This window comes from Pocillopora damicornis, chromosome 3 (genome assembly GCF_964200805.1).
Source record: "Pocillopora damicornis chromosome 3, jaPocDami1.2, whole genome shotgun sequence".
Classification (NCBI taxonomy): domain Eukaryota; kingdom Metazoa; phylum Cnidaria; class Anthozoa; order Scleractinia; family Pocilloporidae; genus Pocillopora; species Pocillopora damicornis.
Window position 1 is genome coordinate 32,352,934 of NC_142672.1, and position 11,994 is coordinate 32,364,927.

Here is an 11,994-nt window from a genome sequence, read left to right on the forward strand (position 1 = left end):
AGTTTTAGGTACACCAATATTTTCTGTTGAAACCAAAGAGACACACCTTCCCAAGTTGTAAATTCCACTTTATTACATAGATGATGGTATTTAAGAGTCTCCTAAATCAATTTTACTCTTTAGTCAAACTCAAAGTGTCAAAAAGAAAGCATGGTCCTAAAAAGTTAACATAAACAACATAGCTTATCAGCGCTGAGCAAATGGGTTGAGTGGATTGGCAGATGGAATGTTCCTCGGAGGAGGTGGGGCTAAACCTGGTGGCACACCTGGCTGATTGACACTTCTCTTCTGCTGTTGCTGTTGAATTTGAATGGGAGTCAACCGGAAATGAAACTGAAGGAAAAACTGTAAGAAACGAGAACAGAGTGTTAACTTTAATGTTAAACCATACAGGAAACCCTAAAATGAAAACCCCTTGGCTACAAAATTCCTAGGTTTAATGTACAATAGAGTTCATTGATAATATTTTTTTTTGCAGGACCAAACTTGTTGTTAACTTAAAATGGAAACAAACCCCAATGAATGGAAGATGGGTCTCATGAACCAGACAACACAAGTTACTTAGCTTTCTTAGATTTACTTTTCACCCTCATTTGCCATCAGCCATGTGGAAGAGCTAAACTTCCACTAATCTAACCTAACTTTAATATCTTTACAGTAAATTGAGTTTCAAACTTAAGGCAGTGAAGTCCAGTATTGATAAGAGTCTGAGGGGTGTAAGCAGGATTTTCTGCAAGGGGGGGGGGGGGAAGAGAGGAGGAGGGGGGAAGAGAGTTGTTTCCAATGCTGGTATTTGGAGGAATACCAGATCTTTTCATAATGGCAAATCATCAGTATTTCTTAACATAAGTAAGGGTCACATGTATCTTAAGATGAGTCCCAACTATGCCCCCAGGTGGTATAACCTGCCCTCTAGCTATGCCTTTTCCTTTCCTTGCTACTACCATTTGATCAATGTCTCCTAATTCTTAGATTGCACATTTTTATGAACTACAGTATCGGTGTTACAGTGTATTACAGTTCATAGATACATGTAATTTAACCTTAATATGATATCTCCTCCCATAATAATTACATGCTGAATATGTTCTGACCTGTTTTGTGTCTTTATTCCATTCAGTCCAAAGTCTCCCTTCATCTTTGTCGATTTCCCGACTTGGAATCTGTGAAGAAAAAAATTTAATATCCATAAAACAATTCAAAATCTCTATTTGACCCATTGTCCAAAAAGAATTTAACTGATGATTGACCAATCATGAAGCATAATTTTGTGGGTGAGGGTGGACCTTAGTTTACATGATGTAAAGTTAAACAGAGAGATCATCAAAAGGCTAAAACAAGTAATCACCTTGAATGCTATTGTTTCATACGGCTCTGCTGCAAACAGGAGATACTGCCACGCCTTGTCAGGAGGTTCAATTCTCTGTTCATAGGCTGACATGAAACGGTGTCTTGGAGTGATGCCTTCTGCTATCTCTGGGTAATCCACCTGGTAAACATTCATGACTACAAGTTACTAGAAGTCTTCTTAAAATTCATTGGCTGATTGATTTAATTCCATTATCTTATTTGAACATAGTGGTTGAATGCATCAGTAATGAAGGGAATATTCCTGGGATTCCACCAATAAATAACACTTAAGGAATTCACTGCTGAATACATTTTCAAGTTCACTCAGTTAAAATAAAAAAAAGAAATTGTGATCACTTAAATTGCATTCAGCATTTGGAGGCAGGAAACAGGTTTGTTTTCAACAGCAAGCAGAAGAAAAATTTTTACACAAAGATCATGTAGTTACAAAGAAATTACTTAAAGCAACTGCAAGTCAAAAAGTGATGTACCAATGGAAAAAAATAGAATCTGGCTCAGCCAGGCAAAGAAAGGTTCGGGTCTTAAGCCTGGTTCACATATAGTGTCAAAATTTGAGAAAATATGCATATCAAAATTTATTACACACAGGAAGTTATCTTGTATTTTTCTTGTAGACTGCCTGTTTAAGGTGTTTAGTATTATGTGATATTGGATGGTTACCATCAATCTGGAGCTGTCTATGACTGTTTGGAAGCTTTTGAGCAAACTTATGAAGTGAGATTTTAAACACCTCGAGATATTTTGGAGTTTTTTCAGTCAAATTTAACCAATGTAAACAAGTTTTGATATAAATATTTGATTGATATTGTCATATAACATCAGTGCACCAAAGGCCATAACCCTTAAAAGGGCTGTGGGTTTGTGAGTTCACTTCCCATCTCACCACCCCCTCCCCCCCCCCCCCACATTCCCATACAGTTTTTCATTTTACAGGCCCTCACATGCTTTATAATGCATTATTTTTGTCTGAAAATACACCACAGAGTGGTATAAACCAGTGTGAAAATGCTCAAGGAAAAATTGTGTAGAATGAAACAATTAATAAAAAAATTGTCTGATCAAATCTCTCTGTGCTAGTATTTTATTTTATTTTCAATTTGTACACTGACTTAGTGGCATTCTTGGTGGTTTCCTTGATGCATCAGATATTAAATAAACCTTTCATTGTTTACAGCGGCAATGAAAGTATGTCCACAAAGATACACACATATTACCTGAAAGAGTAAACTATGCTGTCCAGTATCGGGATCTCTCTGCTTTGTAACTTATTACAAGAAAGGAAAAGAACAATACAGCAAGGTGTTAGCAAAATATAAAAAGATTTTGAATTTGTTTAATTTGAATTTTCCTTCATCCACAAAACATTGCTAGAGCTCCTAACCAAAATTACAACTTGTTTTTAAAAAAAAAAAAATAAACCCAGCCAAATTTTTAAAACTTTAACATAAACATATTCTAATACCTTTGTAGCCAGGACGACCAATTTTAACAAACTTTTTAACAGATACTCTTGGTTTTTCCTGTTAAAAAAATAAAAAGGTAATTTACAAACTTTAAACAAAATGCCTTTTTTTCTTGAAACAACAACTTTTCTTTGTACCCAAGCATCCCTTTCCTAGTTTGACGAACAATTACCAAAAAAAAAAAGGAGAGCAATGGATGTCCTAAATAACTATAAGGGCCTAGATAAACAAGGAAATCACCCATGGGAGCACAGATTTAGTCTAAAATATGAAGTTTTAGGATGAATTACAATTTACATATGGCAGCTTGCATGTTTGCATAAAACAATTGAAACATAAAACACATCAGGATAAAAAAGATGGTCAAAATCCACATCAAATTTATCTAAGGTAAAAGTAAATGATACCTAAAACCAAATATAATAAAACTGCCTGAGATGTAGTATTTTAACCCTTATACTCCTGGTAGTGACTATATCTATACATTATCCTGCTAACAGGTATTGAGGATTTCAAACTTATCAGGTAGAAGTTGTTATTTTGATCTAAAATCAAATTCTTGTAACCAATTTACAATGGAATGTGCATCAGCTAGAGAGGAGAGTCAACAATCAGATCTTGGGAGTTAAAGGATTGATCATGGACGACTCAGTTATGAGAAAATTACATGCTGACTCTTATTAAGTGTCACAACATTAGGTACTCACAGGTGCTGGTTGAGCTGGGGCCTCCTTTGCTTCTTTAGCAGCTCGACGAGCCCTATGGAGTTAAGTCATAAATATTATTCTAAGAATTGTTAATCTGGATGTATTTCTACATGTACAGTATGTCAGCTATTTATTCAATCAGCAAGGCAGACTTTCATTCTTCCTGCATCCTACATGTACCTACACTAGTTATTGCTCATATGCACCAATAATTGTTTCAGTTTCACTATGTAATGTCTTCCAGTATTAGGATAATGTGATTTCTAGTTACTATGATTAACATGACTCCTTACAGATTTGACTGATGTTTTTTCCCTTGGGTATGGGCAAGATAGCTTCCCTTTAAAAAAATAAAAAATAACAATCAATGCATAAATCTGGGTTACTCAGAGTGTAGTGATGATGGATAGATTACTTTTCCATTTGGTACAGTTTGCTATTTTTCAGCTGAATCACTTTTCAGCAGATAAATGCAAGCAAGACAAACTGTAGCACCAGAACTTGTGTAGTCACTTTATTTTATTTACTGAGATACAGAATCAATTTTGTGAACTCTCAATATTTGAAGGTGGAATTTGCATTTGATCTTAATTATTATAATTATATCTGGCCATTTAAAACATCCAAATAAGACAGATGTGAAATTATTTTCAATGGAAATTTACTCCAAAGAAAAAATTTCCATAGCTTTCCCTTGATTAAAGTATCATCGATTAGTGAACAAGGTAACATAAGTTACTTCGAAGCTAAACACCTTACCTCATTGTTGTGAAGAGTAAGACATAATTTGCATTCGTAAGAACCAAGATGATTTTTCATAAAATAGGGATCCTGAAAATCAAAAAGGATATAAGTTCAACATCACTCCTTAAAATAAAATAATCTTGAAAATACCATCAGTAACTGTATTAATGAAAACCTCAACAAAAATCACATCGTTATATTGTTACCTTGTGGTAAACTTTCAAAATAACGTGGAAATAGTAAAGTTGAAAATACGTTGAACATGTATGTGTATACCAATAATGAAGCCGGAAACCGTAAAGTCGAGAGCTCTTCATACCATATGCTCATAGATTTTTGCTAATGTACGCGTGCAAGTCCTATCGTGGGCCATGCACGCGAGTTAAAACAAGCTCGTGCACACATTGTGAACCAACGACGTAAACTATGAAATATATTTACCTTGTTGAGATCGATTGTTTCTAAAGCAAGCTGTCGCAGACGTTCTCGACGGTCTCTATTCGATTCTGACCACGAAGCTACACCACCCGAGCCCGTTTTTCCTCCTGCGCGGTTTTGAAAATCCATGTCGGCCAAAGTGCGATAAGGAAAACGTTGTAGAACGTCTGTGGATGTAAGAGAGACTGGAACAAAGAGGGCCTCTGGGTAACGCCTCGCTTTCGCGCGATCAATCTGATCGTTTCCATCAGAGAGAGAGAGAGAGAGAGAGAGAGAGAGAGAGAGAGAGAGAGAGAGAGAGAGAGAGAGAGAGAGAGAGAGAGAGAGAGAGAGAGAGAGAGAGAGAGAGAGAGAGAGAGTTAAAAAGGCGTGGGTATTTCCTACGTTAACTGCGTATTTGCTACGGTAGCAGTTACTTACCTGGTAGGTATTTGCTACATTAGTAGGTATTTGCTACGGTAGCAAATACCTATGGTAGGTATCTGCTACCAACATTGCGTATTTGCTACAGTCGCAAATACGGAGGGTGGGTATTTGCTACAAAAAGTGGGTATTTGCTACCGTAGAAAATATGGAGTGTAGGTATTTGCAATCAAACATGCGTAATTGATACGGTAGCAGGTTTTACTAAGGCTTGATAAACGAGATGTAAGGTTGATGCTGGGATCAGGTGCCTAATTCGCTTTAGGGCCCCGATACCAGAGGCGATCTTTTTGGTTAATTTTTCGATGTGGCTATGCCAATCGAGTTTATCGTCTATTATTACACCAAGCGATTTCGTAGCTGTAACCTGGCTCACTTGAGTATTGTTCATTGTAATTGTTGGTGAAGCTGTGAGAGTATTCAGTCTCTGCCTCGACCCCATTAGCATGAATTCGGTTTTGGTCATGTTCAATGTAAGTTTGTTTGCTTGTAGCCAGTTGAAAACGTTTGCTAGGTCTTCATTTAGACAAAACTGAACATTCTCAAGATTACTGCCCGCATATGTAAGGTGCGTGTCGTCAGCGTACATTCTGGGTTTACAATTTGATAAGCAATTTGGAAGATCGTTAATATATAATAAGAACAATAATGGACCGAAGATGGTCCCTTGAGGGACGCCGCATGTCAGTGAGTAGCTATTGGAAAGCGACCCGTTCACAGAGCATTTTTGTGTGCGGTTTTCTAGATATGACTGAAACCATTTGAAAGATTTGCCATGTATACCATAATAGTTTAGTTTCGATAGAAGAATCTGATGATCAACAGTGTCAAAAGCTTTCTTCAAATCCAGAAAAATCACTCCATTGATTTTCCCGTTATCAATATCATATGCCCAAGAATCTGTCGCTTCCAACAAAGCTGTTACAGTTGAATGATTAGCACGAAAACCTGACTGGTTTTGACATAGAATATCGTGCTCTTTCAAATAGGCATATAACTGTTCATAAACTATCCTTTCAAACGCCTTCGCCACTATTGGAATCACCGATATTGGGCGGTAATTTTTTACATCACCGCGGTCACCCTGTTTATAAAGAGGGGAAACCCTTGCATATTTCCAGTCATCTGGGAACGTCCCTTGGTTAATAGATTGATTGAAAATATCACATATCGGTACAAAAATAAGATCAGCACATTCCCTGACCAACCTAGCAGATACTTTGTCAAGGCCCGTTGCCTTTGACTTGTCTAGTTTATTTAAAAGTGAAAATACTTTATTTGGATTGGTGGGTTGGAGCTTGAACCGTTTATCTGTAGCGGTAAGATATCTTTGATAGCCACCACTATCGCAATTTATCTCACTGGCAAGTTTTGGACCAATATTAGCAAAGTGGTTATTGAATTCGTTTGATAGCTCCAACGGATTATTTATCGTTAATCCGTTCACTTTTAGTGACGCCACTGACGTTTTCCCAGATTTTCGAGAGGTTAGCTCGTTTATAGTCTGCCAGGTCTTTCGGGAGTCGCTGGTGTGTTTATTAAAACTATTTTGGTAATAAACTAGCTTAGCTGAGCGTATTTGCTTATTGGTTATATTTCTTTGTTTCTTAAATAATGCCCAATCGTTAGGATCATTTGTCTTGCTAGCTTTGATTTTTAATATGTCTCTATTATGCATAGAGTCTTTCAATTCAGAGGTAATCCATGGAGAACTCCTTAAACGAACACGCATCGTTTTCAGTGGGGCATGTTTGTCAGCAATAGCTAGAAATGTACATTTCCATTGCTGCCACATCACGTTTGGGTTGGAAGACTCATATACATTATCCCAACATTGAGATAGGATGTCATAACGAAAATTCGGAAATTCCTATATGTAATAGAATTATGTCCATTAGACATTCCGTTCTGGGCAAGTTTTCTATATACATACACCATGCTATGATCACTTATCCCGATGTGACAAACTCCCGAACAAACGATATTATCTGAGCAGTTGGTATAGATTAAATCAATTAGAGTTGAAGAGGTGGGTGTTATCCTCGTTGGTTCAGAGATGAGCTGCTCGAGTCCATCCTCGAATGAAGTATACTTTATATTATATTAATTAACTTATCAAGAACTCAACAATGAAAGGCGAACACTTTCATATGTTCCCTAATTTCCATATACATGGCTGGTCTTAAGCATAATATATTTAACGTTATCTGTTAAAGTAGTGCCTTAATGTCTTAAATTTTTTTACTCTGCGCGGATTGTAATATTTAAAGTTCGGAAAAATGCTTTCATATTTATACTTAGTTGACCAATAATCTGTTTGAAACTTAGAAAAAGCAAAGTACGTCTCAAAGCAAACTCAAACAAACTTTTAGCTATTCAGCAACAAGCCGGAAAGCTTGATTACAACCCGCGCAAAAATTAAAGGCATTATGGTACTTAATTAAAGCATCTATGAGTCATAATAGCTTTTCGAAATAATAATTTTAACGTCGTAAATCCAACATTATGACGTATTTAGCCCATACGCCTTTTAAAGCCCCGGCCAATATGCCAACACAACATATCGCAACATTGCTTGGCGCAACATGTTGCGTGCGTTTGACCCCCGTGTTGCGATATGTTGCGACATGTTGGGTGTTGTTGGCTCAAATTTGACCAGTTTCAAACTTGAGCCAGCAACACCCAACATGTTGCAACACGGTGGCCAAACACACGCAACATGTTGCGCCCAACAATGTTTCGATATGTTGCGTTGACATGTTGTGATCGTTTGGCCGGGGCTTAAGTTAATTGTCAAAAGAGTTTCTTGTGTTTTTGTTATTTCGTTTTCATTTACTTCAATTTAGAAGTACGCATAAGTATGCAGTGTACGAACATGCAATTCTTGCTTTGCTGCCTTCACTTGGCGTTTTGAGTATTGATTAACAACACTCAATTGAAAAAAAAAATAGCTTTTCATAAAACTATCCGCAGCGATACTGTGTACAGATGAATGGATGCTAATTCTCAAGGCAATGTACTTGCGTTTTTTGATATGATGAAACAAAATTTGACTTTAAACCAGCTCAGAGGTCCAGGAATTGCATGAAAGTACAATGCAAGAAATAAGTTTACTTCAACGGGCAAAACGCAGTGAAAATGGACGGCTAAGAGATGTTCAAACCTAATCAGCAGCTGTCATTTTCTTTTGACGTTTAGTATAAATTGTCAGATAATTACGCAGGCTTGACTACGGTTGGGAAGACGATTTTCTTGCTGTGGTCTAAATAGACAAATGTTGACGAAAGTCCTAACGAAAAGGCCCTGAACATTTAACTTTATAGCACACAAATAGGAGAAGATTACACTCACCTAAATCCGCTCTGGAATCATCCGGTGCGCCGGTCCAATGCACTTTTATATCAACCGCTGGTCACAGTTTAAATTTTTCAGTGCAAAAAAGGTTTTTTGATTCTTCTTACAATATAGGCCAGTACTAATTTGCGGAGCGAGAAAATCTGTTAATTTCTTTTTCAAAAATCATTTCCATTCATAATTCACTACTTAAGATTTTTTCCTCCATCTTACTAGGTCTCAGAACCTAAAATCAGGAAGTAATCACTCAATATTAATCAATTAACAACACATATAGACGACCTAAGAATCCTATTAGCAGACAATGATATCGATATTGTTTCCATAAATGAAACGAAACTGAACGAGAGTATTCGAGATCATGAAGTTCATATTTCGGGATACGAAATAATTCGCCGCGATAGACTTACAAAATCCGGCGGAGGGGTATGCTTCTATGTAAAAACCTCAATCAACTTTACTGTACGAAATGACCTTCATATGGATGCATTAGAAAATCTTTGCTTGGAAATCCATAAGCCAAATTCAAAACCTTTTGTGATTGTTACGTGGTACAGACCACCTGACTCTCCTATTGGCATTTTTCACCTTTTGAATTCCTAATTGGAAAATTGGATAGTGAAAATGTAGAATATTTTGTACTGGGAGACATGAACTGTGATATGATCACTACTCGATATGACAATGATGTATCCAAATTAGGGAGGATGGAAATTATGACTTCGAGACAACGACTCCTGGAACGTACGTTTTCAGTCGAGGTAATTGAAAATGGTGTATTTTTTCCCCCGTAAACTATATATTACACTGTTGCGGAAGTATTTCCTTAAAAATTACTGCTTCCAGCTAACGCAAAATGTAACTCGAACCGAGGGAATGACGCAGGCGAGTTTGGTTCATCGTATCTCTTTTTGAGAGAATTGTGACCTATCCTTTTTATTGCGTTTTAAAAACATCTTTCGGGATTTTTTATTTCTGAGGAATCATGATCACCTTAAGGAGCACTAAGGACTGTATAATTGATTAACAGAAGTAGATGGATTTTCTATCGGAAGTTTTAATTTGATTGACGTTAATCATTGGATGGTTTAATCGTTGAATTAATGTATGGTGGAAAGGGTTTAATGAGATTCAGATAGTATCTTAGTTCTTATTTTCACATCCATGAAAGAGGTACTTGATCATTTTAAGTTAAAATGATTGTCTATATGACGAGAGCTTCTCAATAAAAGTATTGTTATCGTTCTTATTTTTTGTTGCTGTAGTATTTTTTTGTACTGATCACTGAGCTGAGCTTGAAAGCTGTGACGCAAATACTGCTGAATCATTGGCCGTTTCCAATTCAAGTGAATCCTCTTGCGTTTGGCGAAAGTTTACAGACGAGCAGACTTGTTTTCTCCTTAGTTTAACGGAAGACATGGTGGCCAATAACACTGTGAAGAGAGAGATTGTCTGGAAAAGAGTAGCAAGTGATCCCAGGTCAGTGGCGCTTGGTCTCATTTCTGGCAAAGAAGACGAAGAGGAAGTTCTAAAAGCTAAACAGCGCTTAAATGACAAAGTTCGACAAGGGGCAAAGAAGAGAAAATGTAAGAAAAAGTAACTGTATGCTTCATGAAAAAAGCACAAGAAATGAATTGTTTTGCCCTTTTCCTTAGCTAAAACGTATTTAAACTTAATGTGTAATTCTGGAAAGCATTGTTCAAAAGCCACAGATTGCAGTACAAATTTGTTTCATTTAGTGACATAGAAATTCATTTTACGTGCTGTTCATGTAAGCAGACAAACACAATACCATGCTATGAGAACTCTGATGAAAAACTGAAGGCCCTGAAAGATGGTGCAACGTTGCATGCTATCGCTTAATCTCAAGGTGTGTCCACCTATTTAATTGTTGCATACAATTGCAATGTTGCAAAGCATAGCACATCTACATTGTCTGGAAAATCAATTGCCCGTTAGCAAAAAGCAGGGCCCACTTTTCTGCTTTCAAGCCATCCAATCTCTTCAACTAGCAATTTGGTCAGTACACAGTCTGACTTTGCTACTAGCCATTTGGTCAGCCCCCGGTCAATACAGTCTGACTTTGTTTAGACCGTAATTTAGTCCTTTGAGGATCACTAGTATGAAGATCACTACTGCGTGCAATAGCGCAAAATGTTTCAGGGCTTTTTCGTTAGGACTTTCGTTAACATTTGTCTATTTAGACCACAGCAAGAAAATCGTCTTCCCAACCGTAGTCAAGCCTGCGCAATTATCTGACAATTTATACTAAACGTCAAAAGAAAATGACAGCTGCTGATTAGGTTTGAACATCTCTTAGCCGTCCATTTTCACTGCGTACCATAATGCCTTTAATTTTTGCGCGGGTTGTAATCAAGCTTTCCGGCTTGTTGCTGAATAGCTAAAAGTTTGTTTGAGTTTGCTTTGAGACGTACTTTGCTTTTTCTAAGTTTCAAACAGATTATTGGTCAACTAAGTATAAATATGAAAGCATTTTTCCGAACTTTAAATATTACAATCCGCGCAGAGTAAAAAAATTTAAGACATTAAGGCACTACTTTAACAGATAACGTTAAATATATTATGCTTAAGACCAGCCATGTATGTGGAAATTAGGGAACATATGAAAGTGTTCGCCTTTCATTGTTGAGTTCTTGATAAGTTAATATAATATAAAGTATACTTCAATTATAGCGTTCCGTTCGAGTGTTAGGTTCGCGCGCGCAAATGAGCGCGTGCACCTAACTGCTCGTTCTCTCTTAAAAGAGCATGGTGACCTATATTTTTCATTGCTAGGTTAACTGCACAAAATGATGATCTTTAAGTTGAAAAATATAAACAAATAATTCTTCTGAAGGAAAAAAAAAGGATAAAGCTAAAAGCGTGCGCAGAACCTTCACTCGAGGATGGAAATTATGACTTCGAGACAACGACTCCTGGGACGTACGTTTTCAGTCGAGGTAGTTGAAAATGGTGTATTTTTTTTCCCGTAAACTATATATTACACTGTTGCGGAAGTATTTCCTTAAAAATTACTGCTTCCAGCTAACGCAAAATGTAACTCGAACCGAGGGAATGACGCAGGCGAGTTTGGTTCATCGTATCTCTTTTTGAGAGAATTGCGACCTATCCTTTTTATTGCGTTTTAAAAACATCTTTCGGGATCTTTTATTTCTGAGGAATCATGATCACCTTAAGGAGCACTAAGGACTGCATAATTGATTCAATTAATTTGATTGACGTTAATCATTGGATGGTTTAATCGTTGAATTAATGTATGGTGGAAAGGGTTTAATGAGATTCAGATAGTATCTTAGTTCTTATTTTCACATCCATGAAAGAGGTACTTGATCAGTTTAAGTTAAAATGATTGTCTATATGACGAGAGCTTCTCAATAAAAGTATTGTTATCGTTCTTATTTTTTGTTGCTGTAGTATTTTTTTGTATTGATCACTGAGCTGATAATCCATGCTTCAAGCGTTAGTTGATTTTT

At 36.7% G+C, this 11,994-nt stretch overlaps 1 protein-coding gene across 1 annotated transcript; it reads right to left on the reverse strand.

Moving 5' to 3' along the window:
- Positions 1–47: 47 nt before the first annotated feature.
- On the reverse strand, positions 48–4,916 carry LOC113666078 (splicing factor 3A subunit 2). Its single transcript, XM_027181838.2, has 9 exons — positions 4,727–4,916; positions 4,301–4,372; positions 3,835–3,881; positions 3,542–3,593; positions 2,834–2,891; positions 2,586–2,635; positions 1,349–1,489; positions 1,095–1,163; positions 48–345 (listed from the first exon to the last, which is right to left on the reverse strand). Exons 1-9 carry the CDS (start codon positions 4,850–4,852, stop codon positions 187–189), a joined length of 774 nt encoding a protein of 257 aa, XP_027037639.2. The 5' UTR covers positions 4,853–4,916; the 3' UTR covers positions 48–186.
- Positions 4,917–11,994: the final 7,078 nt, after the last annotated feature.